Source organism: Lynx rufus, unplaced genomic scaffold (genome assembly GCF_022079265.1).
Source record: "Lynx rufus isolate CCGP_SWC_20201006 ecotype Redwood Valley unplaced genomic scaffold, mLynRuf1.p SCAF_16, whole genome shotgun sequence".
In the NCBI taxonomy this organism is placed as follows: Eukaryota; Metazoa; Chordata; class Mammalia; order Carnivora; family Felidae; genus Lynx; species Lynx rufus.
The window spans coordinates 57,721,709-57,749,491 of NW_025814830.1; the positions used below are offsets into that span (position 1 = coordinate 57,721,709).

General features: G+C 55.7%; 1 protein-coding gene across 3 annotated transcripts; it reads left to right on the forward strand.

Moving 5' to 3' along the window:
- TCF25 (transcription factor 25) lies at window positions 1-26,547 on the forward strand. 3 transcript variants are annotated; one of them, XR_006961945.1, is made up of 19 exons: window positions 1-364; window positions 6,988-7,137; window positions 8,116-8,190; window positions 8,871-8,989; window positions 9,562-9,627; window positions 12,793-12,875; window positions 13,955-14,085; window positions 14,534-14,633; window positions 15,421-15,514; window positions 16,668-16,760; window positions 16,883-16,988; window positions 18,082-18,241; window positions 19,686-19,773; window positions 20,741-20,899; window positions 21,051-21,141; window positions 21,592-21,671; window positions 23,206-23,278; window positions 23,588-23,878; window positions 25,025-26,547. XR_006961945.1 is itself a non-coding variant. In XM_047078993.1 (18 exons), exons 1-18 carry the CDS (start codon window positions 14-16, stop codon window positions 23,744-23,746), a joined length of 2,178 nt encoding a protein of 725 aa, XP_046934949.1. In that variant the 5' UTR covers window positions 1-13; the 3' UTR covers window positions 23,747-23,890. The 3 variants fall into 3 exon arrangements, 1 of the variants encoding a protein (XP_046934949.1); XR_006961946.1 differs by having other exon boundaries at window positions 25,061-26,547; XM_047078993.1 differs by lacking the exon at window positions 25,025-26,547 and having other exon boundaries at window positions 23,588-23,890.
- Window positions 26,548-27,783: the final 1,236 nt, after the last annotated feature.

A 27,783-nucleotide genomic window follows, 5' to 3' on the forward strand; every position in this document is an offset into this window, starting at 1 on the left:
CGCACTTTCTTAGATGCCACTGTTGGCGGAGAGGAAGTTCCGGAGGACCGCAGCACGCAGACGCCAGAGCTCGGGCTCGCGCCAGCGCGCCGTAAGTGCGCAGGCGCGCCGGTCGTTCTCTTTTCGGCTCTTCCTTCTCCCGGTCTCCGGACGTCAGCGGCCGTTGGGTCCTATGTCGCGCCGGGCCCTCCGGAGGCTGAGGGGGGAACAGCGCGGCCAGGAGCCCCTCGGGCCCGGTGCCCTGCAGTTTGCCCTCCATGATGACGATGATGCGGAAGAAGAAGGTCCAAAGCGGGGAACAGGCGGCCGGCGCCCCCGGGGCGCAGGGAAGGAAGGCGTCTGCGTCAACAACCGGTTCGAGCTGGTGAGAAGAGGGGCTGCCTGGGGTGGGGGTGGTGGGAGGGGGTGCTGTGCCAGGCGGGTCGTGACGTCAGGGGGCGGGGCACACAGGTCTGTGCTGCGGTGGGGGCGGGGCCAGGGGGCCAGTGGGTGGAGCAGGCGATGGGGTGGGCGGGGCCACGGCGGGTTGGGCGGGGCTGTCGGGGGGGTCTGGGCTGCAGGGTGGGCGTGGTCTTGACGTCGAAGGGCGGGTCCGCATCACAGTGGGCGGGGCCTCACTTCCCCAGGTCTGGGCGCTGTATTTCAGGACCGAACATTGCCTACGTTAAGCTGTTGCAGGGCCATTGCTGACATTCTTGTTTACTTCTCACAACCCAGGACTTGGTGTTTTCCTCATCGCTGCATTAGCTGCGATGGTGTTTAGCTCATCTCTGCACCCACAGCAAGTGTCTGACACAGAAATGACACCGTAGATGTGAATTGAGGAGTAAACGCCCACCGGGGTTTCTTTAGCTGGCCTCAGTCTGTACTTTGGCATGTGCGCGCATCGCCTTATTCTTGCTTTCTGACCTCTGGCGGGTAACGTGTCCGTTTTGCTCACCTTGTATCCTCTCCTCGATGTGCCCGAGTGGTTGAACAAACAGCAGTAGGTCTGAAGATCATGGAGAAACCAGTGACTCTTTCTTGGTCTTGTGATTGCTGCTTGCTTTATGGAAAGTTGGCAAGTTAGACACCCATCATAAGATGGCGGGGCGTGTGGGGCGTGTGGGCTTCCAGTCTGGGAGATTGGTTTAGAGATTATTGACCTTCCCTCTTAAGGTGAGAGACAGCCTCACCCTGTAGTCTCTGGGGGAGTTGGGACGAAGCGCTTTCTTCATATTCTCCAGTCTCCCTCCACTTGTTCCGATTCCGAGATGAAAAGTAACTCCTTCCCCGCTACCTGTCTCTTCTCATTTCTTTCTTCCTTTTTGGCATTTTTATCATAAAAAATTTCAGACATGTACAAAAATAAAAGTAGTATCAACCTTCACGTGCTCATCTCCCAGCTCCCACAGTTGGAAACACGGCCAGTTGTGTCTGCCCAGTATTTCCGTCACATCACGTGTCCATAAATTTGCCACTTTTCTGACTTCTCTCAAAATACTGAAGTCTTCCTTCTCATCTCCCTTGTCCACGGGCTGAAATCAATTTGTGCTGTAGGCAGCCATTTCCACGGGCGTTTTATCTGCTTGTGCTTTCTCTTTCCCCATGTCCCCGAGATTTAGCCCTTAACACCAACAGCTGCTCTTTGGAGGACATTGAACATTGCAGGTGCTGCTCCTGCATCATATGATTCTCATAGTCTGGGAAGGAGATCGTGTAGTCCCCCCTGTGCAAATGACATGCTAAGTGACACTTGGAGAGTAAACCCAGGCTTTCTGACCTAAAATTTGTACCCTTAACCATGTCATGGTTTTTGTCTCTGAAGCAAAGTTAATGTTCCTGCTGAAGAAGAAAGGAGGGTAGATGGACGGGGGGGGCAGAGTGTTTGGGAGAAATGAAAAAAATGGCAGATGCTTGCCTGTGTGAATGGAGGAAAAGAATTCTGATGTGGACCTCCCCATGACATCATGTCAGAGGGACTCAAGGTCTGTACCTGCTCAGGACTCTGCTGTTTGTGTGTTCCCTTCCACTTTCTGACACTGGTGTCTCCAGCTCAGATGTCCTTCCTGGTCTTGGGATTCATACCTCCGACTCAACGTCTGTCACCTCTTAGACCTTTCACAGACATCTCAAACCCAGTGTGTCCAACTGTTAACTGCTCTTTCTGCCTCCTCCAGCCTTCTCTATCTCCGTTTTTCCTTTCGTCCACACCAGCAACCTGAAGGTATCCCTGATCTTTCTCTCTCTCAACAGTATACGAGACCATTCTGAAGTCCGGTAGCACCTGGGTGGGGACTGTTGCCTCTGGCCTGGATCACCGTCATCCTTTGGCCCAGTCCTTCTCTTGTCGTTCCTTTGCCACCTGTCTGAATGCAGCAGCTACAGTCACACATACGTCTGACCTCAGCCCTCCTTTCTTCGCAACCCCCCAATGATCCCACGCCGGTCCCGTTCACCCCATGAGCTCTGCCACCTCATTTCCTTACAATCTTGCTCGCTCTGCTGTAGCCATAGTGACCTGTCCCCTTTGCTGTCTCCTCTGCCTTTAACACCTTGTATTCAGATGTCCCGTGTCTCACTTCTCCTTCCTCAGGATTTGCTCAGAGGACGCCTTCTCAGTCTTGCCTACCCTTCCTACCTGCTTTCAAAGTGGAGTTATCTGCACATTCCCATTCCCCTTCTTCTGTTCTCTCTCAGTTTTCCCTGGCAGCTATCATAGAACATACCGTACAGATTCTCTGTCGGTTCTTCCTATTTGGTGTCACTTTCCTTCCTTGCTCTCTGATGAAGTAGAAGCTTTGTGGGAACAGAGACTTTGCTGCTCCCTAACATGTCCCCACCACCCTGTGTCTGGCACCCGGGTATGCAGAAAATTTACTGCATGAATTAGCATTTCCTCTAAGCGGACCAGCATGTACTGTCTCCAGCCACAATGTATGTGCATAGGCGTTGGAGTCAGAAGGACCTAGGTTTGGATCCCAGCCCCATCTCTTCATAGCTGTGAGAACGTGGACAAGATATCTAACATAAGCTTCAGTTTCCCTGTTTCTTGGCGATGATCTCACTTCATGGGATTTTCATGAGTGATAAATGAAGTAATAACGTGTGTCGCCTTTAGCCCATACTGGGCAGACGGCACTCTGCAAATGTAGGTATTAAATGAAATTGAAAACCACGGTAGGAACGTGACCTGAAGTGGTTTACTGAGAAGCCTTTCCGGGGCACTTAGAAGTGCTCTCCTGGAGAGAGGGAAGCGGAGCAGGAGACATTCTTCGTTGTTGGTTCATGGATTTATCCTCACAACTAGCCCTTGGGTGATTTTGTTGCTGTCGTTGCTGTCGTTGTTGTTGTTTTGGCTTTAGATTAGAAATCCTCTCACTCTCTTTTTTAAAATTCTGCATATAAGTGGACCGGCACATTTCAAACCTGTGTTGTTACAGGGTTAACTGTATGTGTATATATCTCTGTTTTTATGTTCAATATAGTGGTCATGCCTGGAAAGTAATTGAAATAAGCATCTAAGTTGTAAAATTAAATAAAAAAACAAACTTCTTCCAAAATAAGTTTCGGTGATTAGGCTGCTGCTGTTTGGCTGGAATAAGGACTTGAAATTGTTCAGTGATCTTTGAGTTGGTGTTTCAACACGTGTCATCTTTGATATCGAGTTGATTTTGATCCTTTGTGTTTTGGGGTTTTTTTTTTTATTTTTTTTAATGTTTATTTATTTTTGAGACAGAGACAGAGCATGAACAGGGGAGGGGCAGAGAGACAGGGAGACACAGAATCTGAAACAGGCTCCAGGCTCTGAGCTGTCAGCACAGAGCCTGACGCGGGGCTCAAACCCACGAACTGTGAGATCATAACCTGAGCCGAAGTCGGACGCTCAACCGACTGAGCCACCCAGGCACCCCACAGAAACAATACTTTTAAAGTAGTTTTTCTTAGAGAGCATGCAAGCAGGGGAGGGACAGAGAGAGAGGGGAACAGAGGATCTGAAGGGGGCTCTGCGCTGACAGCAGTGAGCCCTATGCGGGGCTCGATCTCACAAACTACAAGATCATGACCTGGGCCAAAGTTGGATGCTCAACCGACTGAGCCCCCCAGGCGCCCCTCAACATAAATCTTGTGTCTTACAACCCAGTGATTCTACCTCTGCATACTTACCCAAGAGACTTCTGCAAAAACGCTCACACAGTAGCTTTCATCCAAACAGCCGCAGATGGGAAGACCCTCAAGCGACTTCCTCTGCCTGATGGGTAAGCTAACGTAGCGCGTCCACACAAAGGAGTACTGGTGACCAATAATATGGGCACCAGCAGGATAAGCGTCAACACATTACACTGTGTGAATGGAGCTAGACACAAAAGAAGGCATACTCTGGCTCTTTCTGCACCAAGTTCTAAGACAGGCACAGGCCATCTCTGGTGGAAGAAATCTTAGCAATGTTTGCCGGAGTCATCAGGAAATGTTAGTTGGAGATGGTAGGAGGCATATATTTCTGGGGTAATGGGAGCATCTTACATCTTGGTAAGAGTGTGGGTTACATACGTATGCAGTTTCCAAAACTCATACTGTGTGTCCGTTTCAAGCCACATAAATTATACTCCAGTTCCGTGCTCCTCCCCCCAAAAAAGACGAAATTCCCACCCGGTGTTTATTGAAGTATCGATCAAGCCTTATCCCCGTGGAATAGCAGAGAATATGTGTGTAGTGAACAAGAACCTCTTGAAATTGTTACCCATTTGAGACCGTGAAACTGATGAAAGTACCAGCTTTTGGATACCAAATGAGATTTATCTCAGGATGGTGGGTGGAGAGTCCTTGAGTGATGGTGCCTGCTGATACAAATAGCAATGAATCATGCACAGTTAGCAACTCTTTCCAGTAAAGAAACAAGACTGAGTATGTATATCGTTGGAGGTTTGCACATGTGCGCACAGACCCAGAATATTTCAGGTGAAGCTTAGCTTGGCATAGAGCTTATGCATTTGAATTTCTCTGAACATCTCAAGTTTCCAGAAGGGGCTCAAAAATAATAACTTAGTGGGGCGCCTAGCTAGGTCAGTCAGTGGAGCATGTGACTTTTGATCTTGGGGCTGTGAGTTTGAGCCCCATGCTGAGTGTAGATATTGCTTAAAAATAAAATAAAAAATTCTTGGGGCACGTGGGTGGCGCAGTTGGTTAAGCGTCAAACTCTTGATTTTGGCTCAGGTCGTGATCTCACAGTAGTGAGGTCTAGCCCTGAGTCGGGCTCTGTGTTGGACACGGACCTTGCTGAAGATTCTCCCTCTCCCTCTGACCCTGCCCTGCTCTCGCGTGTGCATGCACCCTCTTTGTCTCAAAAAATTTTTTTCTTAAAAAAATTTCTTTCAGGAAGTGGACGTGACTTGAAGTAAACCAGCACCCGGCTTCACTAGAGGCATTAGGGGTAGAATTCCGTTGAATACCGGAGAAAGTGTAGGTGCCATTTCCCCAGTGCATCCCCCACTTGTTTAGAGGAAATGTCCCAGGAGGCCACGTTCTGGTTTTCTTCCTTTGCTCCAACATCCAAACCAACCAGACCACACATGGGCCTCTGGCTTTACAATGCCACCACTCAAAAGAAGGTGTCTGCAGTAGGAGTCCCCGCAGTATCGGCGACGCGGGGACAGAAACTATTGTGCTAGAAGTCGAGCATTTTTGAGTCAGATATGGATTTGTAGACAGATTGGCATCACGTACTTCTGGGTTGTGTCCTTGGTAGGCTCCGTTGGTAAAGAAAGCAAAACCAAAGGACACAAAAATTTGTTCCCGTGTTCTTTTCTTTGACACTTTCCCAGCTGAGACAGTAGGCCAAAAGAGAACCATCACTGAAAAACTCACCGGCTGCGGTGTGACCTCAAGTTTAACAAGAAATTGTCTCAGGGTTGTGGGGGTCAAAACATGTTATTTTGGGGTGCCTGGTGGTTCAGTTGGTTGAGTGTCCGGCTGTTGATTTTGGCTCGGGTCATGATCTCGCCATTCGTGGGATCCAGCCCCACATCAGGCTCTTGCTGACGATACTGAACCTGCTTGGGATTCTCTCTCTCCCTTTCTCTCTGCCCCTCCCCTGCTCGTGTTTTCTCTCTCAATAAATAAACAAACAAATAAATAAGTAAATAAAAAAATAGATGTTATTTTTATTTTTTAGCTTTATATTTTTCAGAGGTTCTAAATTGAACGTCCAGTTTTATTTTTGTGTATTTTGTGTATTTCAGTGTACTAGATTGGGTCCATCCCATCTCATCTGGTTTATGAAGCATAGTTAGTATTCCTGCTAACCTCTCTTATCTGTTTGTTCATTGACTGGCTAAAGGGCCAGAACTTCCCCTGTAGCTTGTACCCACCCCTGCCCCTGTCTCGCCTCCAGGGTGTGTGTTTAGGGCGTGCGGGAGTGTGTGCATGTGTGTATCCTTCCTTTTCGCTACTATGTAAGGTTCTGTCCTGAGTTATTTTTATTATCGTGTGTTACTTTTTATCAGGGAAGAGTTTCCAGGTAGGTCAGTCCTTGGGTACTGTTTCTTCCCCCAGGTTCTTGTCCTGTCTGCTACTGTAGATGAGCTACCTAGTGTCTCCAGTAGGAGGAAAGAATATTAATGCATCGACAGAACAAATGTATATACGAATCTTTGTGCTAGGGTTCTGTTCCATAAGGGAGGTAAGTTGTAACGTTTGGGGGTTCTTCATTATGTCCCCTCTGAAGACAGAGACCCCGTGGGGCCACGCGGTGCCCAGCATTCTCTGGAGTTTATTGACTAAAGTAACCGTGAACCAGAGCTGTTCAGGTGAGCAGTACGGCTCTGCTAGGCACACAGACTTACGTTTCTTCCTCCTGTGACCTCAGGGTGATCCTGAACGTGTCTCCCCGCCTCCCCTCCCCACCCCCGCCCTGTCCTGCTCTCTTGTCTCTAACACAGTTCAGTATCACCATGGGATCTGTGACCAGGACACCCGTAACACCCTTGTTCTCTCCCATCTGTCTTCCAGATAAACATTGAGGACCTTGAGGAGGGACCAGTGCTGAATGGGGAGAGACCCGAGTGTCTGCTCACAGGGAACAGAAGGAGATCCCAGAGTGGAGGTGCAGATGCCAAGAAAGCTGGAGAAATGGCTGGCAAGGCAGCACCCCCAGAGCAGGTGTGGGGACTAGGAGGTGCCAGCCACATACACCCTCTGCTGTCGTTTTCTGGGTCCCAGTCGTCCCCACTTTTCCTTGGGACCCCTGATAAGATTTGCATGACACCCTCAAGACGAGTTGTGGGCATCGAGGAGGCCCCACACAGCGTCCCCGAGTCAAGTTTTCTTGGCACAAGAGTGGCCTCCACACTCTGGGAGGGTCTGCTCCTCCCTCCCCAGGGGGTGTGTTTTTTGTGACTGTGTGTCTGGAGCTCTGGTCAGGTGGTCAAGACCCTGGGTGGACGTGCCTTGAAGAAGTACGTAGGTCAGGTTAGCGTTGGGGTGTGGCTGGTGTGCACGACGGCAGTGCGGGAGAGGGTCCCTCAGGAGATCTTTTGCTTGTTTACTCAGTAAGTGCTTTTTGTCAGCCTACCGGGTTCTGGGGACAGGTCTGCCTTCCTGGGGCCTCTGGTCGAGAGAGCGACAGATGAGGACAGACAAGTGCAGCTGGAGGGACCCTGACTCGTGGCGTAGAGAGGGGCACCTGCCTGAGCTTGGGGTGGTGTAGTGCTTCACGTTGCGGGGAAGGAGGTGGCCAGGTGAAGGGGCGAGAGCGATTCGGGCAGAGGCACCAAGGGTGTGGGGGAGTGCAGTGCGGGGTCCCAGTCTCCAGGGTGGCTGAGCGTGGCAGGGAGAGTGGTTGACAAAGTGAAAGATGAAGGCAGAGGGCAGGTGGGTGGATGCTTCACACCCTGTGAGCCTCTTGAGGTCCTGGGAAGCCACGAGTTCTGTCAAGAAGGAGAAACTTGGAGGGAACCAGAGTTGTGGGCCAGTGGGAGGTCTGTGTTGTTGAAGCAGGTGAGCTCACAGGACGTTCAGGGCGGGAGGGAGGGGACCCAAGCCTGTGTTCCCGTGTCCCTCTGTAGCTTGCTGCTTTAGTTGTCAGCAGGTAAGATTTTATCGTCTCTTTCATTGACTAAAATGTGCTTCTTTTGTTAGTCTAATATAAGTGGCAAACTCCGAAAGAAGAAAAAGAAACAGAAAAATAAGAAAAACACTACGGGAGAAATTCTGGTATGTGCATCTGGCTGTTTCTCAGGGCAGTTCATTTTCATTTGATATTTTGATTCCTTCCCGTTAGGAGTCTAACTCGGAGGTCAGGGAAGGTCACTTACCAAATCTCACTCGTGTTTGTTCACGTTGTTCCTTGAGGGTCAGACCTCCCTCTGTGCTTTCTGTTTGCTGGTGACATCTGAAATGATGCTCTCTGGGTGGTGCAGCCTCTGTCACTGGACTGCCCCCGTGCCCCGACCTTTCTCTAGTGCTGATGGACTGATCAGATGTCGAGGTGTGAGCCTCCAGCTCCAGTCGGTTGTCAGAAAATCCGTTCTCGTTGTCGCCTGCGGCCCTCATCACCTGATTCTGTGTGTCCTGAGGAGGCTGTGGCCCTCTGTGCCCGTCACTGGCAGCTACAGCCCCAGTCCCACCTGAAGAGCTTGGCGGGCACATCCGAAAGATGAGCAGTGTAGGCTTGTGACTTGGTCATTTCAAGAGTCCTTCTGGTTCTGTGATCTCGCCGATTCTGAGCTTCCTCTAACGAAGCCTCTCTCCTTTTTTTCTAAATATGTGTGCAGTGCGGCGTTCAGGAAGCAGACCCAATATAATGCTTCTCCTTTGTAAAAACCGTTTTATTGTTGATCTTACACTTAAAGTAAAGTCTGTGTGGTGATTAGATGTTCTTCTGGGGCTTTTAGGAAAATGGGCTGGAAGATATTGATCGCATCCTGGAGAGGATTGAGGAAGGCGGTGGTTTAAGCCGCCCAGGCCCGCCTCCCCTGAGCTCAAAGAAGCACGTCCTGTATGTGGAGCACAGGTTAGCCCGTCCCCCTCCCGGCTGACACAGAGCCTCTTTGCAAAGGGAAGGTGATATTTCAAAAAGAAGGAAACTTACTGTCTTGATCTAAAAGTGATGTAGGTTTATCGCCAAACGTTGAGGCAGCAGGGGCAAGGACAGAAGGCGAGGGAGGCCCCTCTGTTTCCAAGGACCCATCACTTAGCTTTGTAGACCTCTGGGAGTGTTTTTTTCTCGGAAGGTGCTGAAGTCAGAGGTCATCCTGGGACGGGTTATTCCTGTCCTGTCCTCATAGATGCCTATGAAAAGCCTGTCCCTACTGAAGAGATGTCGCCAGTGTTGAAAAAGCCATCTCTTTTCGTGAGTCAGTGAGCACACCTTGATCTAGTCGCAGGTCTGAGGCTGCTCTGATTTGGCCCCAGGACCGGCTGCCTCTGCTTCAGGTTAGCGTGGTTTTGAAGGAGGCGTGCCGGTTGTCTTCCTTCCAGAATGGCTGTTCCCTCTGCTGGGTTTTATGTGACCTTCCAGAATTCCCAGATTCAGTGTACAAGAACTCAATTTCCTTTCTGTTCGTGAAATTTTCACTTCTCTAGACACTTGAATCCAGACACAGAACTGAAAAGATATTTTGGTGCTCGAGCTGTCCTGGGGGAACAAAGGTAAGATCAACACTGGCTGCGTTCCCAAGGAAGGGAGGGAGGTTCTCCGGATGGGTTAGACCCTTGGGGAGGGGAAGGGGGAGGGGGTCCTCGGGGAGGGGGAGGGAGTTTCTCCAGGTAGGTTAGACCCTGGGGGAGGTTAGGCAAAGGGCCTTACAGGAGGAAACCCTAAGGACTTCTGGTTCTGAGGGATCTGAAGGGGGCTGGGGAGAAGTTGGTGTTTGACCTTTTTGATGGCCATTGGGCTCCAACCCTCACACTGCCTTTATTAGCCTGTGAGCCAGCGTTTTACAGGGATTCTGGAAGTCCTAAAATTTTGAGCTTCTAGCATGGAAATCTTGGCCAACTTCATTTTTGTTTCTTAGCAAGCAAAACCAACATGAGGTTTAGGTTCTGGGATCAGTTTGATCTTTGTTAATTTAATGGTTCTTAGTGGTAAACCCAGGGGGAAATGCTCTGTTTGCAGACCTTTCTGTAGGAGGTGTGGGTGTTCAGCTTTCCCAACGCTCCAGCACCGAGTCCGTTCTGACCAGGAGCTGTCACGCCGGCAGAGGCGTTGTCTTTTCAAGTACTGTCCGTGTGTTTTCTAAATGTAGAATGAAATGCTTTTTATAAAAGAAAAAACTGAGGCAATTCAGAATTGTCTCCTCTGACACCCCTGAAGATAACCAGTCAGGACAGCTTGCTGCCCCTCTCCGGGGCCCCTCTGCACACACTCCTCATTGCCCGGAACCACAGGGCGCTGCTGGCGTCTCACACCGCATGGTTCTTCATGGTTGGATTCCAGGCACCATTTTCACGCCCGGTGCACGAGGGGAATGCCCTCGCCCCGGGGGACAGGTGCCGGCTGGTGTGCTGGCTGCACTCGTCCTGCGTCCGTGTGGTCTTTTCTGGTGCAATTGCACAGGAATGGGTATTCCCCTGTGGTGTTAGCACCACGTCTCTCCGCTGCCTTCCAAATACCTGTGTGCCTTACCCTACCCACCGCCTGAGTGTTTCTGCCTCCTCTGACCTGTCGTAGAGTTAGGGGTTTTAGATTCTGTCATAATGTACACGTGGAGGACTTTTCTTGTTATTTGCTGGTGGTTTTTGGTTTTATCTCTGGTGTTAGGTTATTCAGGACACAGGGGTTTCTGACTTTATGTCTTCTTGTGGAATATTGATGAAAAACATTTTCCCTTAAAAATGTTCCTCTTGGGGAGCACCTGGGTGGCTCAGTTGCTTAAGCGTCCGCCTCTTGATTTCAGCTCCGGTCATGACTTCACGGTTCATGAGTTTGAGCCCAGCGTCAGGCTCTGCACTGATAGTGCCGAGCCTGCTTGGGATTCTGTCTCCCTCTCTCCCTCTCCCTCTCTCTCTCTCCCTCTCTCCGCACCCCCCCCACTTGTGCTTTCTCAAAATAAAGAAACTTAAAAAATAAATAAATACATAAAATGTTCCTCTTGGTCTGAACATCGTGCCTCTCCCCAGCCTAGCTCCATTTGTTTGCATGTGCTTGGCCTGTCTTTGCCGTTTTCTTCACACTTATGCCTGGTCTTGTTTCTGTGCAAATGATACTTAATGTAATTACATTTATTGTTTTTATAGTATTATTATACTTCTTAGGGTATTGATTTGTTTAAAAATTTAAGTCCCACCGAAGGCTTCCCTGAGAAGCCACGGTTCCCTCGTACCCCTTGTGTGCAGACGCACTCAGTGTGTTTCTGATTGTCCCTCTCCGGTGGCCGTCTCAGAACGTGCAGATGGCCTGTGCACAGCTCTTTCTCGGAAAGCTTCCTATGACAGACGCATACGGCATACTCGCCCTCCTGCTGCTCTTCTCCCCCCCCCCCCCCCGCTGCCCCCCACCTACCTCCCTGCCTCCTCTCTGTTCTGTGTGGACAGCTCACTGCAGGGCCGGGCTGTCCCTGGGCTTCCATAGACCAGGCAGTTCTGCATATCCAGTTAATTCTCCTCTTTACACCCTACCAAGCTCCCGGTCAGAACTGGGCTCCGTGCTGGAGCGTCTGGAAACTTGAACACCCACACCTCCTACAGAAAGTCCTGCCAACGGGCCTTCGTGCACAGAGCGTTTCTTACTGCATCTACCGCATGATGCCAACCGCTAAGAAGTGTTAAGTGGACAAAGATCAGACTTACCCCAGGTTCTAAACCTCACGTTGGTTTTGATGCCGGTTGAGAAGCAAAAATAAACCTGGCGAAAGTTTCAGGGCCAGACACTCAACATTTTAGAGGTAGTCATTTGAGTGTTCTTCACACTATGACTGTGCTTTTGAGGCACCGTGTTTTTTTCTCCTGCATTTTGCCTTCTTGGTGGGATAAGAAACCTGCTTTTTTATCCTGTTTGTAATGCAGGCCAGATTCTTACTCATCTTTATTTTCTTAACGAAATGGTTCATATTATCGAGAAAATACACAGAATCACATACACATGTCCACATGCTCGTTACTCAGCTCAAGAAAGAAAGCGTCAGTGACGGAGCAGAAACGCCTCCCTGCAACCACCGCTTTGCGGGGGGCGGTCTGGTACCGCCGGAGACATCCCCGCCCAGCGAGGCAGGAGCACCGGGCTGAGGGATGAGGGCAGTCTGTGGGCCACATCTCGGGGAGCTCAACCTCCCTCCCCTGCCACCCAGTGGTGCTGTCTGGCTCGTTCTCACCCAGGAGTGTGTTGGTGTCAGTGTCCTGATGCCCCCCCCCCCCCACCGGTTCCTTCCGTGGTTCCCCTTGTTCCCTTTTCAAATCCTGTTCTTGCGTCGCTGGCGTCTTGAGAGGCGAGGAGAGGACCCGCCTCAAGACAGAGCTCTGCCCTCTGCCCTCTGTGCTCAGCCAGCGGAGCATCTGTCCAGCCCGGCCCCCAGGGAATTGCGTCCACAGGCTTGCTCTCCTCCTCATCTCTGTTTTTGGTCTTCAACTTCTGTTCCCTTTTTACCTCTCTTTCCTGCCATTTTGCTAGACCCAAAAACTTCCGGCTCTTTCTGTCTCTGGTTGTTTGGTTATTTAGATGCGGCGTTTAGTTTGGCTTGGCACTGCTGACGTTCTGTGAGTGCTGTCGCATTCTGTCCTGTCCGTGCCCTTCCCTTCCCCTCCCCGCGGTTTTGCTTCCGAGCTCCCTCAGAGGTCAGGCAGCGAAGATGAAGCCGTGACCGTGTCCGTTCTCCCCAGGCCGAGGCAGCGGCAGCGTGTGTACCCCAAGTGTACGTGGTTGACGACCCCCAAGAGCACCTGGCCACGGTACACCAAACCAGGTGAGGGCCGGCACCGGGCCGCGAGGATCTGCGCCCGTTGTGCCAGGCCGCTGCCCTGTTTGTGCAGAGCCAGCGTGCGGGCGTGTGAGCGCGCGCCCCGGCCTCGTGCTGGAGGACGGAGGGCCCCCCACCCCCCAACACAGGCCAGCTGCGTGTTTTCTCAAATACGGTTCAATGCAGCTTCTGTCTACCTTTTTCTTTTTTTCTGTGAATACTGTACCACGGGAGGCAATCAAGTTCATCTTTCAAGCGTGGTATTTTATTTTCTGTTGCCATGTAATAAGTACGCGCATCTGAAGAGAAACAGCCACAGTGCAGAAAGCCTTGCTGTGTGCTTGTGGTTGGCATCATGACACCAAAAGGAGGAGCACCCTAGAGCCCTTGGGCCGGTCAGGGGGGACAGAGGGGAGGGGCCGGGGTGCCCACTGTGATGGGAGCGTGTGACAGCCACGCCCTGCTTCCGTGTCTCTGGGGTTCTGCATGATTCCTGTGTGCTGGCAGCGAGGACACCCCCACTTAGCTAGCAGAAGCCCCCGAGCCACTTTGAACAGACAAAGCTCCTGGCTCTGTGGCGGGGCCGTCAGAAGGGACTGGGTCGAGGGTAGCCTGGAACCACTCACCTGTTCTGTGGAGGTAAGTGGTTCCTCAGAAGAAACTGGGCCTCTACCCAACACGTGGTACAAAGAGAAAGGCCGTCCACTCGTGGGGTGTAGATCGCCGTTGCTTCAGAGGCCTGGCTGCAGCCCCTGCACGGTCTCCCGTGCCCACCTGGATCTGGGCTCCGACCGCTGTTTAGGCCCAGCCAGATGCCATGGGGGTGGCGCCGTGTGTGTCCTCACGTTTGTTGTCCCGGGACATTGGTGATCGATCCACACCCCCGGGGGTGGGGCGGGGGGGGGGGGGGCGGACATCTTCCTAGGAAAGGCGTAGATGGGACGTGGTGCCGGTGTGGACCGAGCCGTGGGCGGTCAGCCCCAGGCATCCCGGGGGAGCCGACGCTGTGACAGGGACTCACGCTGGGTGCACGCAGAAATTCCTGTCCAGGAACACCACGGGGCCTGATGCCGCACTCTCCCCAGGTCTGTCGATGCGGCTGCTGGAGTCCAAGAGAGGCCTGTCCTTCTTTGCGTTTGAGCACAGCGAGGAGTACCAGCAGACACAGCACAAGTTCCTTGCCGCCGTGGAGTCCATGGAGCCCAACAACATCGTGGTGCGTGTGTCCCCACGAGAGGGTCCGCGCCCAGCCCACACCCTGCCCAGTTACCCAGGGTGCCCCGGGCCTGGGGCCCAGCCTGTGCTCACTCCGCCCGGAAGCACCTTGCCCTCCTGGCCCCTCTCACGTCCGGTATGCGCCCGGGTCATGGGGGCTGAGGGCCACGGCAGGATGCTTCCGAGGACTCGCCTCATCTTCCAAGGGCTGCTTGTGTGGGGGGGGTGGCAGAGGGTAAAGACGGGGGTCCCGGGGCACAGAGGTCCCGGTTCCCACCACAGGCCTGGTTATGAGCTTGGTTTGAGGGGAGGGTATCGTGGATGCCACCGCTGGTAAAATTTTCACAAGGTTCACGTGCCTGAGAGAAAGGCCTGCCTGGGGCTGGGGCCTCGCCGGCTGCCGTCCAGGGGCACCACCTGCTGCCCCGTCAGTGTCCCCCTCCTCGCAGGTTCTGCTCCAGACCAGCCCGTACCACGTTGACTCGCTCCTGCAGCTCAGCGACGCTTGCCGCTTTCAGGAGGATCAGGAGATGGCCCGAGACCTCGTAGGTAAGGGGGCGCATGGGCACCCCGCCCTGCTGTTCCTCCGCACCCGCGCACGCCTTCGCTGGCGGAGCACAGGCGTCGTATAAAGCGATGGCAGGGACACAGGGTTTGCCAGGGTGTCTTTTAAACAGCGGCTATCTTGAGGTACGGTTCATAGACCATATGATGCTGCCATTGATGGCGTATGACTCGCTGGTGTTTAGGTTCTGGCAGAGTCGTACAGCTTTGTCACCACCGATTCTAGGTCATTTACGTGACCTCTAAAAGAACGCTTGCCCGTCACCTGACGCCTCCCCACCCCCAGCCCCTGGCCACCCGGTGCGCTTCCTGTTTCTGTGCATTTGCCTGTTCCAGACATTGCCTGTGAGTGGAGTCCTGTGACTCACGTCTTCAGAGCTCCCCTCTCGTACGGCCAAGTGATGCTCCGTAGTGTGGATAGACCCATGTTTTGTGTGCCTGCCGGCATGTGGGGGACACTCGGCGCGTTTCCACTTCCTGGATCGCGTGAACAAGCTGCTGTGGTCGTGTGCTTGTGGGTGTTGTGAGCACGTGTGCTTGTATACAACCCTGGGGCCGACAGGTGGTCTGTGGGTGAAGCAAACGCACAGAGTGGCTTCGGTGATCCCCAGGGTCACATCTGTGGCACGCCGCCTTTTCCCAAACCCTCGCCGTGTGACCTCCTCCCTCTGAGAGCTTTCTCTGTGAGCCGGGGTGGGGGGGGGGGGTGGTGAGGTTGCACTTGCCACACGGTGGCCCCGACCCCCTCCCCTGGTGTTTGTGTGGCCTGCAGAGAGAGCGCTCTACAGCATGGAGTGTGCCTTTCATCCCTTGTTCAGTCTCACCAGCGGGACCTGCCGGCTGGATTACCGCAGACCCGAGAACAGGTGGGTCTCACGGTGGCAGGTGTGTCGAAGCTGTCCTGCGACGGGAGATGGCAGAGGACTGTCCCCGAGGCGTCCCACCTGCCAGCTCACACTGGGGCGCCTCACTGTGTACAACCTGAATGCAGGATGGCTGGGCTCACGGACGCACCGATTGGGCCAGCCTGGGGTTGCTTCTGTCCTTGTTACAAGTGAGTCTGATAAGCGACTCCGCTCTGTCGGGGCTGTAATTGTGTTTTCCTCGTATGTGTGGACAATAGGATCTGTGCCACATGAGTCGAGAATGCTTTGGAATGCTTTGCGGGCAGCCATACCGTCCAGTTCCTAAGCCAGTTAGCTGCTTGCACTTGGCTTGATCCTGTTCCCGGTGTTAAGCGGTCACGATTGGTGCCAGTCTTCTCGCCAAGCCCCACTCTGGCACCAGCCCTCACTAGTGGAGCCCGAACAGCCACGGTGGCTTCCCTGTTGACCTCACCCCCTGGCTTCTCGCCCTCACGGGGCTGCGGGGGGGTGGGGGGGAGGGTCCTCTGTTGTCCGGTGCCCTCGCCCTCACGGCCTCCAGCGTCTGTGCTCATCTCCAGCACTGGACGCCCTCCGCACCTTGGCAGTCAGCCTGGGCACACTGACCCCGACTGCACAGATTGTCTGGCTTTGTTTGTGTTAGTCTTGTCTCTCCAGTTAAGTTCTTAGTTCCCAGAAACAGGTTATAAAATACTAACATCCACAGGCAGGGTGTTGGTCATTGATGCAAATAACAGCCTACCAGGATGCTTCAAGTCCCAGAACTGGATGCATCCAACAGCAGTGCCCCTAGCAACTGTTGAGGTTTGAGGGCAAATTAAGGTGGTAATTACAGTAGGAGACGTTGACCTGTCCTCTGAAGCGAACAGCAGGAAACAAAAAACACGATGGTTGCAACTCCCAGATAAGCTGGTTTTTCTCCACACGGACACACACGTAACCGCAATCAACAGGCAGAGCGTCACCTTCTCTGCAGACACAGGAACGCTTGCGAACACTCGCGGTGATTAGGCCGCGCGGGAAATGGCCAGCGCAGCCAAGGAGCAGAGGGCAGCGGCGGTGCAGGACGAGGCTTCCGGGCAGTGCGGCTCTGGCGGCTGCCGCTCTGGCTCACGAGGAACTGTCTTGGATCTAGGAGCTTCTACCTGGCCCTCTACAAGCAGATGAGCTTCCTGGAGAAGCGCGGCTGTCCCCGCACGGCGCTGGAGTTCTGCAAGCTCATCCTGAGGTGGGTGCCTGCCTCTGGCGCCCGTGTGCTCGCGGCCTGGGCCCGTGGATGTCCACGCCGGCCCACTCTGCCCCTTGTCTCCCTTCGCCTCCCCCCCCCACTCCCTGGGCCGCCTCCGCAAGCCTGGAGCCGGACGAGGACCCTCTGTGCATGCTGCTGCTCATCGACCACCTGGCCTTGCGAGCGCGCAACTACGACTACCTGATCCGCCTCTTCCAGGAGTGGGAGGTAGGCGTGCGTGTGCGCCGTGACGCGGGGCCAGGTCCCCCCCACCCCGCTTTTCCCCCCCGTCCAGGGTCTGTGCGCCCCAGGGCGGTTCCGCGAAGCAGTGGGGAGGCTCTGGCCACACCCCGCGTGCTCCTCCCTTTTTGTCTCCACTGCCGCCCGTTTCCCCTGCAGACGGGCTCTGCCTCCAGCCTGACGTCGAGGCTGAGACTGGGCACGAGACCTTCATAGTGATTTCGTGCGGAAGTGATGCTATTTTAGGAATTTGGGTTAAATAGAACATTAGTAAACGTTAACTTCACCTGTTTTCTTTTTAATTTGGCTTCTAGAGAACGAGTGTTCCTGTTGGGCATTGCTGTCCTGGGGATGTGTGAACCTGACCACCTTTAGGGGGCGGGGGTGGCGGGCAGGGAATCGACAGCTTACCTTCTTGATCTCCGAGCTGGAATCTTTTGTCACCACGCGTTCGTGCGCGATTGAAAAATGACTACGTAGATCATTTGAATTGTGTCGCTTGGCTACTTGGCCGAGGAGTCCCGCCTCTGGGGATCTAGTTTACAGAAGTTCCTGAGGAAGAAAGTTTATATAACCGTGGAGACCATGGTCCCATTTTAGCGGAGGAAACGGCACGCCACGTGTTGTCTGTTCCCTACCCATGTGGAGAAAGGCAAGGAAAGTGCTCGGCCACGAGAGCAGACTTGATCGGGTCCTGGCAGCAGGAGGGACATTCTTCGTTGCCGCCCCGACTCGCTCAGCTTTCCGCTGTGACAGAGCACAGGCTGGCTGCTTTCAGAGCCGAGCCCGTCACGAGGGCGGGCATCTGGCTGTGACCCCACCTGACTCCGCTTCCCCCCAGGCCCCTCCTCTCATCCATCCCAGGCAGTTTTCTACCCTCCCAGGGCCTTTTGCTTGTTTTCTGCCCCGAGGAAGCCCCCAGACGTAACACAAAATTCTCGTTCGTGCCAAGTGACGAGATGCCAGCCCGACACTTGTGTTCATCACGGGCGCGTCCAGTGACTTTGGAGCAGCTGTGGGTCTTGAGTCTTTTGTCTTTGGCACAGTAGAACTCCAGGTTTTGTGTTTCCGCCCCTTTCAGGCTCATCGAAACCTGTCTCAGCTCCCGAATTTTGCCTTCTCTGTGCCGTTGGCCTATTTTCTGCTGAGTCAGCAAGCAGACCTCCCTGAGCAGGAGCTCAGCTCTGCGAGGGAACAGGCCTCTCTCCTGATCCGACAGGCGCTCACCATGTTCCCTGGAGGTGGGTGCGGCGGGGCCACTGACAGAAGGGCGTGTCTTTAGGGCTTTTGGACCAGGCATAGTTACAGTTCACAAGCAGAAAATGAGTCAGAAGCGACTTTGGCGTTCAGGTGTCTTGGGGCTTCAGGATAAGTTTCTGATATTGACTGAGAAAAACTTACTTTCTGAAGGTGTGGTATTTTCTTTTTTTTAAGTTTCTTTTTAAGAGAGAAAAAGAGACAGCACGAGCGGGGGAGGGGCAGAGAGAGAGGGAGACACAGAATCCAAAGCAGGCTCCAGGCTCCGAGCTGTCGGCACAGAGCCCGACGCGGGGCTCAAGCCCACAAACCGTGAGATCATGACCTGAGCCAAAGGTGGACGCTTGACCGACTGAACCACCCAGGCGCCACCGTGTGGTATCTTCTAGAGAGATAAGTGAGCTGCTGGTTCTTAGCAGAACGTGTAGGAGGGCCCCCAGCTTCATGTTCGTGTCCTCAAATCCCATCTTTCACTGGGTTGAATAACTCGGAGACAGGGTTGTCCTGGGATTGCTCAGAGAACCTCCAGGCATCCTAGAGTAGTGGGCTGGTGTCTGTGTGGAGACGGAGCTGTGTGGTCTGTCAGGGTCCCGCTGGAGTGCAGTCCTCCTACCACGTGCATTTTCACAGAGGGCCGAGTCCCAGGGACGGGCCGTGGGGACTTACGCACGCTGTCCCCCCAGCCCCCAGCTGGAGGAGCAGCCCAGGCTCTTGAGGTGACCCCTTAACCTCAGTGAGCCTGCTGCGTCCCAGGCCGGGAGAGGAGGTGACCAGGGTCCCCGCTCCTGGGGCTCACATCCTTGGGCGGGGAGAGTGGCAGGTAGTACCAGGTGCTGGGGAGAACACAGAGAACACAAGCATGGTGAAGGTCTGAGGAGGCAGCCAGGGCAGGGCTGAGGCCCATGTTACTCGGGGCGCCCACTGGACAGTGTTCTCAAGCTCTGCCTGTGTGTCCGGGCCCCGCCCCACTCCATCCGTGCTCACACGGGGCTGCCTGGCCAGGCCGTAGGACAACCGACCCTTCCCCATCAAGGTGCGTGAAGTTACGAGGCGAGGCCCTTCGTGGGCACTGGCTGTTTGTGTGGGATCGGGGCATGAGCCGCCTGTAAAGTCACTTGGAAGACAGGGTTCTCCGGGTGACCTCCTGTGGGGAGGCCACTGCTGCTCAGGGAGAGAGACAGGCTCTGCCCCAGGCCTGAACCCTGCAGGCCGGCCTCCCCACCAGCCTGCGGAGGGAGACTGTGATGTCAGTGGTTAGAACGCCTTGTGCGTGTGCCTGGGGGGCACGGGTGCAACCCCTCAGATGCAGACTGGGCCACTGGGAGGCAGCAGGATGCACGACCCCCTCCAAGGTGGCAGAGGCTGGTGTGGGTAGACTGGCCTCACCCTGGTGTCACCGTGCCCATGGGGGCCCTGCTTTCTCTGCAGCCCTCCTCCCTTTGCTCGAGTACTGCAGCGTGCGGCCAGATGCCGCTGTCGCCACTCACAGCTTTTTCGGACCGGACGCTGAGATAAGGTAAAGACCGACGAGCCCTGGGAGGACAGTGCCCACCTGTGTGTGAGTCGTGGGGACGCTCCTGGGGGCAGACCCTGGGAGTCTGGCTGTCACTGCTCTCTCCCCGCTACTGGGAGGGGCCTGGCAGGTGCTCTCTGCTCGAGACTCCGGCGCCTGGACTGTTCTCCCACTTGGGTGGCCGGGTCCTGGGTCCAGGCGGGGCATCGCCTCAAGGGTCAGGCACAGAGCTGGCCGGTGCGTGAGCAGCCTGCGGCCTAGAGCACAAGCCTTCCTGGTGAGGAGTGAGCAGGGCACGGGGCCCACTGTGCCCGCAGCTGCTGGGTGGGGTTAGTATCATTACACTTGTTAGCGTGGTTCATGCGTCTGCATGGCACGTACTACGTTTTCCAAATTTCTCATTAGAAAACGACAGAAAAACGTGCAGTAAGGGAGCCAGCCACCCTCAGACCCTGTTTGTAAACCACAGCGGTTCTTGCGGTGTCTCTGTGCGTGCATGTGCATGTTCTTTTTCTATTTTATGTTGCTATTAAAAAACTCATACTTTTTATTTATTTATTTTTTTATTTTCATATATTTAAAAGTAAATATTTTGAGAGAGTGAGAGACAGACAGAATCTGAAGCAGGCTCCAGGTTCTGAGCTGTCAGCACACCGAGTGTGACGTGGGGCTCGAACCCACAAACTGTGAGATCACGACCTGAGCCAAAGTCGGACGTTCAACCGACTGAGCCACTCAGGCTCCCCAAAGAACTTGTGCGTCTTAAAAAACACGTACCCTGGATAGAAGTAACCGCTGTCTGTGCCCCCGCCCCACTCCGGGTGATTGCCTGCCCCGGTCGGCAGCCCCTCCGGGCGGTCTCCTGTCACCCCCGGCTGCTGGACGGAGCCGGACGCTGCCCATAGGCGCCGGCAGGTGCACGCAGGCCTCGCCCTGGTGGATTCTGCTCACGGGCTCCGCTCTCCCGCAGCCAGCCCCCTGCCCTGAGCCAGCTGGTGAGCCTGTACCTCGGAAGGTCGCACTTCCTCTGGAAGGAGCCGGCCACCATGAGCTGGCTGGAGGAGAACGTCCGCGAGGTTCTGCGGGCTGTGGACTCCGGGGACCCTGCGGTGGAAGCATGTGAGAGCAGGTGGGCTTGGGGCCAGGGGTGACAGGGCGGCAGGTGGCCTCATGATCCTCGTGGGACGAGGCCCACCTGCTCGGGTGCTGCCATCACAAACGGGGCAGCAGGGCCGGTGCGGGCTCCATTCCACGTGCTGCCGCTTTACTCCCGGCCCTAGGCGGAAGGTGCTGTACCAGCGTGCGCCCAGAAACATCCACCGCCACGTGGTCCTGTCTGAGGTCAAGGAAGCCGTTGCCGCCCTCCCCCCGGTAAGGCAGAGGGGATGGGGGTGGGAGCTTTGTCACATGCCGGGCCCTTCCCCTCACAGCCAAGGATTTGAGAGGTGGAGTTGTGACCTCACAGGGCTCAGAGCAGTGACCCAGCCGTTCGGGGCCCTGGAGCCTGCGTCCCGTAGCGCTAAAGTGGGGCTCCTGACACAAGTGACCATATGATTCTGTCCCTTCCCTACAGCACACACACTTTTGCCCACGGGTGTCCTCTGTAGCCCTCTGAGCGGGCAGAGTGAGTGTCCCCGTGGAAGAAAGGCTCTCCCTGCCCGTTCACCCGGTGGCTTAGGACGGTACGCATAGCCTCGCGGCCGGGGACCGTTTCTGTGTGACCGATAGACTCTTAGCAGAGAGGCCGGTCCGGGCTGGAATTGGCTGAAAGTCTGCAGAGGGGAAGGCAGGGGCTCACGGCAGGTCTGCTTCCCTTTGAAGGATGTGACCACGCAGTCTGTGATGGGCTTTGACCCTCTGCCTCCTTTGGACACCATCTACTCCTACGTCAGGCCAGAGAGGTACGTCTCCGCCTCCTGCTTTGCTCCTTTGCTCGTACAGCTCTGAGGTCAGTGCTTTAGGGCTCACTGCCTCCCGCAGACACAGGCCTGCAGAGGACGGTGCGGTTTGGGGTCACGGGTCAGCTCTGCCAGGCGTGTGCTTCCACTCCTTTGTCGACAGCGGGAGCATTTTTGGGTCAGCTTCTAGAGCAGGTGTTGGAGGTAACAGTGGGAAGCAAGAGTAAGGCATTCCCCGTGTCCTCATGGAGTGTTCACAGGGCAGTGGGGAAACATGTTCGTTACGGAATCGAGGCTTAAATGTGGAGTCAGAACTGCAGTGAGAAACTTCTGGTGCACATGACTCTCCGAGAAGGCCGTGGTCATTGCTGTGTGAAGGAATAATAGACCTTCGACAAGTAAAGGGGGAGGGAATGTCGCTGGTACATGAGAAGAGTCAGCGCGTGCAAAGGCCCTATGCAAGGAGCACGGCACAGGGCACGTTCCAAGAAGTAAAGAAGACCCACACAGCCAAGCCAGGAGGGCTGCAGTGAGAGCACAGCGGAGCCCAAGTCTACAGTGGATTTGTGGACAGTGGTTAGCCTTGAATCGTGGACTAGCTTCTTTTTCCTCTCCTCTAGTCTTTAAAGCTCTGAGTGATTGACTTACCAAGAGCCTTGAGCACAGTCCTGTAGATCTGGAAGTCACAGACAGATTTGCCCATTTCGGGAAAGCGTGTGGTTTCCAGATCTCAGTAGAGCACATTATGTAGGGTGAAGGATTTTTTTTTTTTTTTTAATGTTTAATTCTGAGAGCGGGAGAGAGAGAGAGCAAGCAGGGGAGGGGCAGAGAGAGAGGGAGACACAGAGTCCAAAGCAGGCTCCAGGCTCTGAGCCGTCAGCAAAGAGCCCGACGTGGGGCTCGAACTCACGGACTGTGAGATCATGACCTGAGCCGAAGTCAGACGCTTAACCGACTGAGCCACCCAGGTGCTCCTGAAGGACTTTTTCTTAACTGAATTGTGCTATAACAGTTAGACTACGTGCTTCTAGGGAAGTAGTTCCCAGTTGAATTTATGAGTAAGATGACAGTCAGGAATTTGTGACACTGTAAGGTTCAGAAAGAAAGCGGACTGGCTGGACATTGTCGCCCCGACCTGAGGAGTGCCGAAGGGCTCTGCCCAGCAGAGGCTGCCGGTCCTTAAAAGTCCGGCTGCAGCTGCTTACAGCGTGGCGTCTTCTCAGGGGGGCACTCTCCAGCACACCCTGGAATCTTCCCTTGATGTGACCCCTTTGCACCCCTGCACAGCTCTCCTCAAGAGTGACCCTCCTCCCTGCTCGGCTCAACCAGCCGGGCCCTGAAGGGCCCACCGCCTCTGGACGCCATTCCCCGTGAGGCCTAAGCAGCCCTCACCGGTACCTCTGGGCGCCCACTGCCCACCCAGAGCTGAGCGGGAGTCTTGGTGGTCCAACCCCGTGTCCCAGCTGGGGCTCGGGCTGCCTTCCTGTCCCTCCCCTCCCTCGGGGGCACTTTCTGACCTTCCTTCCTCCTCTTCCAGGCTGAGTCCTGTCAGCCACGGAAACACAATTGCCCTCTTCTTCCGGTCGTTGTTGCCCAACTACACCATGGAGGTACGTGGGCACGTGTCGGCCGGGTGGGTTCAGGCAGGGCCACTGATTGTGCACGGGTAGAGAGCCTTGCTGGAGCCAGCGGCCGGCCTGCTCGGGAGGCTGGGACGTGCCCGCCTGACGATAACCACCACCTCGGCCCCTCCACCGGACGCGGCTCCCTGACCCCGCGCTGGGGCCTGGTCTTGTTAGACACGCGCGTTTGGGTCTGGGGGCTTCCTCTTCTCGACAGGGTCCTGGGCAGGCCGGGTTGGGAGCACTGGGCCTCAGGGCCCGGGACAACCCCTGCTCAGACGAGTCTCCTTGCCGCAGGGGGAGAGGCTGGAGGCTGGAGGGGCTGGGGGTCTGAACCACAACCAAGGCTTGAACAGGCTGATGCTGGCCGTGCGAGACATGATGGCCAACTTTCACTTCCACGACGTGGAGGCGGCTCGTGAGGACAACCCCGAGGGGGACGGGGAGTGGGACTAAGCCCGCGTAGATGCCGCACCCCAACGCTGTACAATTATGTTCCCGATTGCTGTTCTGGTCGGAATTGGCCGGTTCCCTGGAGTGGAAATGCTGATGTGTTGTCCGCCTTCCTCCTTTGTGTCTCCTATAAATGTGAGTGGGTTACGCTGTGTGTGGCCTGGGCTCTTCTTTTCCGGGGCTGGGGTCAGTGCCCAGTGTGAGGCAGGTGGGTCCTGGATCCGCACAGCCCCCGAGGTTTCCCAGGAGAGAACATGACCCACGGTCACACACAGCCACGCCCAGGCTCCGTGTGAGCTCTCTCCGTTGCCACCCTGCCCCTCCACGATTTGGGGCACAGAGCAGAGACGAGGTCCCGCAGGCTTCAGTGCAGCATCCCTGCTGAGAACGCCCCGGTGTTTGACCCGACCCCCCCCCCACCCCTCCCCCGGGAACGTGGAACAGGCTGGCTGGGAGCCGGAGGGGCTGACACCGGAGTCCTTGGGCTGGGCTCCACAGGTGCGGAATCTGCTCACGCCGACAGAGTGGTTTTATTAGGACGCTTCAGGGCAGCCCCGAGCTGGAGGGAGGCTGAGACGCAGGCTTTGGAAAGGCTGTCCTGGCCGCTCTGGAGAACGTCATGGCGGAGACTAGGGGGCATTTGATTAGGGAGTGAGCACGGCATGGGGGAGGGCTCATCACCGGGGCGAGTCCTGGCCCTGGCCCTGGCCCGCCTGACAGCTTGCCACCAAATAGGGCTGCCTCTGACTCAGGAGCCTGACTGGCTGTGGAAGGGCCAAGGGCACTGAGCTGGGTGCTCTTGGCTGCTGGGTGCCCTCCCAGCCCTGATCCCCACCCTTGTAGGCAGCAGACGAGGCGGGTGGGCGGGGTGCTGCTGGCGTGCTCTGGGTGGGCCAGGATCGGTGTCTTCTGAGCCCTGGTCCGGAGGCCTGCCTCCTAGGAAGTCCCTCTTCCTCGGAAGTGTTCTTCCTGGCCTCGCTGTGCAGTCACCTGTTGGGGACGTCCGTGAGGTTATCCTGTCAGGAGGTCCCAGCATCTGTGGGTGAACAGAAGCCTCTGCTTTGAACACCCCTGGCCAGGGCATGTGTCCCACAGATGTGTTGGTGTCTTCATTCCTTGTCCCCATAACTGGATTCGGTAGGTGGGATTGAGTGTGAGATCATCCCAGACTGTCCTGGACGCACAGGTCTCCTGTTAGGGTGTCCTGCGGTAAGCTTCAGCCTATAGGACAAGAGTCTACTGGGTTCCTCCACGAAGGGGTTTGTTCTCTGAAAATGACAGGCAAGCAAGGAGAACTTGGCACCCTGCCTCTTCCAGCCTTAAATACATCCAGATGGGGAGGTGATGTCCAGAGCTGCAGCAGCCATTTTGCAACCAGGAGTCGGTGGCCTCCAAAATGAAGAGCCAGTGTCCTAGGGGTAGTGAAGCAGAGAGAGGCTGGCCCCAGCCCGTGATGAAACTGCTCACCTCTGGGCCTGCTGTCCTGAGAGACTAACAGCTCATCAGTGCTCAGCCAGGCTGGTTGGGTTTAGGTTATTACTTGCAGTTCTTTGTTTCTATTGGAGACAAGAAGACAGCCAGGTCCCACGTCTGAACATCCGCTCTGACTCGACCTGCCACCCCGTGTCCAGGTGAGCGTGAATCGGCTCCTCCCGGGGCTGATGCGTTGTGCCCTCTCCCACCAAGCGAGACCCTACCTCAGGGTCTCTGGCGCGGACACTGCAGGGTGGGCGCAGAAGCCGTTCCCCTCCCTGAGTTCAAAGAACCCACTGTGACCCAGCCCTGAGCCAGGCCTTCCCGAGATCCTCCCCCCACCCCCACAGCCCCCCCTCGCCGTGTCCAGAGTCAGGGGGACCGGGCCGCACGCCCCACATGTCTGCACATGCGGCCGTGTCCCCCGGCTGGCCCTCGGGGGGTAACCTCTGTGAAGGAAGCAGGGCCTGGGCCCGGTGGTCAGTGACCCACCCCTGCCTCCTGCTGTGGCCACGGCTAGGCACAGGTATCCCACCGGACTTTGCACCCCAGCCCCCACACGGAGCTCCTCGACCCATCGAATGCTCGCGTGTTGTCGGCCTGCGTGCGCCTGGCACTGCGCTTGGTGCTGGGGACACGACGACTGAGGGGTTCCTGCTCTTAACAGCCTCCTCACGTGTGGGTCAGGCACGTTGTCTCATGTTGACACGTGCTCTGAGGGGACAGTTGTGTCCACCACCTGTCCCCTGGCCGTCCCTCAGTTTCCCTTAGGGGCACTGGAGGTCGGAGTTGCTATAAGAGGCCTTGGGGATTATCTGTGATTTCCTTTAGACCCTTCCCCTCACAACCGTAACTAATCACAACGCTGACTGTCTCCCTCCCGTGAAGTCCTCAACAGGCACATCAGAACCAGATGGGGAGTCTCGAGGCCTCACCAGGAAGAAGACTGGTTGTCCGCCAGAGGCTGTCCAGTTCTCAGGCCCTTTGAAGTCTCAGGCCGGGGGTGGGTGGGGGTGGGGAGGGCGCGTCCATCTCAAAGGCCTCATTTGTGGAGCTGGAAATACTAACAGCCCTGAAGTGTGACGGCACAGAGGCGGGGGACAAGGCTGCTCCCACGACAGACTCTTGGTCGGTGCCCCCACATGTGGAGGGTGGTCAAGAAGCTGGTCCCTGGTGATGGACAGCCGCAGTGTGAGTCCTGGGGCCACCCCCACTGGCCGTGGCACCACCCTGTGGTCCTGGGAGCCTTTGCTCCCTTTGGAGTTCTCCATCAGGCGGAGAGAGTGGGAGGTGGAGTCCACAGAAGGCATAAAGCTGGGACGGGCCGGGGTGGGGGGGGGGGGGTTGGTGTGTTCCATCATGTGTCTGGTTCCTGGGGGGTTTGGGCTTTTCGTCTTCTATGGTGGGGGGGGGGGCGGTGCTCGTGCCAGAAACAGACACGTGCGTTGCTAGGCGTTGCCCCGCGGGAGCCCTTCCCTGTGTCCACCAGAAGATGGGACAGGAACGCCTGGCGGGTCTGGGGAGACGTCCAGGGTGCTCTGTACGCCAAGGACCGCTGCTCGCACCCGCACGCGTGTCTGAGCGCGAAGCAGAGGAAAGCGGGAAAGCACACACGCAGAATTCACTGGTGGTCATGGGGTGGCTCCCAGGGCAGGGGGGATGCCCCAAGGGTTCTGGTGCAGTTCATGTTTGATGGCTTGATCTGGGTGCTGCTTTCCTGGCTGTGTGGAGGTTGGGGCACCCACTCACCTGCACTTTTTATGATTTGTGTACTTCTTACGTATGAGGTACTTCAATAAAGAGCACAAACCAAAGGGGGTAAAGGAGCTTTGTGAGTTGTGTGATGAGTAATACAAGCGGGTACTGACGTGTGGTCACACGTGTGGGCCCTGCCATCAGAGGCCACCTGGCTTCAACGGGAACGTCACAGATACGCTCGAAACACCGAGACCTCCCTCCCGGTCCCCTCCTGGCCCCACCACCACCACAGAACGAGCCACTCCCCTTTCTCGCTCCGGATTTTCTCTGCCTGTCAACCAACAGTTCGATTCCCCCGCCCACCCTCGCCCTTTAGAGGAGAGATTGCAGTCTTCGGTGAGAAAGCGCTGGGAGCGCTCTGGGGCGAGGTGCCCGCAGGCTGCGCGGTGGCTCGGGCAGCGCACCACGTGGTCGCAGACCGAGGTCTGCCCTTGAAGTGGTTTCTTCCGCAGAGGAAATGGGGGCTTGCCCCTCCCCCAGTGGAGGATGAGGCCGAGCAAAAGGCTGTTGTGACCAGGATGCCCTGCAGCAGGTCTCAGTGAAGGGGGTGGGGTTCTCGGGGGCAGGGGCTGCCCTTCGCATTTAACGTGGGGTGTTGCAGGCCGGGGGTGGTCAACAGCCAATGGCTGTTCCCAAGGCAGAGTGGTATCAGGTGGGTGTCCGGGATCAGAGATGGCTCCAGGAAGGAGGTGGTGTTTGCAGCGGGCCTGGAGGAGGGTTAGAAGTCTTGGGGTAGATTTAGAGGAGAACACCCCCCCCCCCACCCGTCCCCGCGCCACACGCAAACAGATGCCGGGAGCAGAGCCAGG

What these genes read in the sequence shown, in the direction of transcription:
- TCF25 (XM_047078993.1), top strand. Translation starts at nt 14, where the DNA reads ATGCCACTGTTGGCGGAGAGGAAGTTCCGGAGGACCGCAGCACGCAGA. An exon ending in GCCTCTTCCAGGAGTGGGAG is followed by an intron (nt 16,989 to 18,081) that starts GTAGGCGTGCGT and finishes CGCCCCTTTCAG; the next exon opens with GCTCATCGAAACCTGTCTCA. An exon ending in GGACCGGACGCTGAGATAAG is followed by an intron (nt 19,774 to 20,740) that starts GTAAAGACCGAC and finishes GCTCTCCCGCAG; the next exon opens with CCAGCCCCCTGCCCTGAGCC.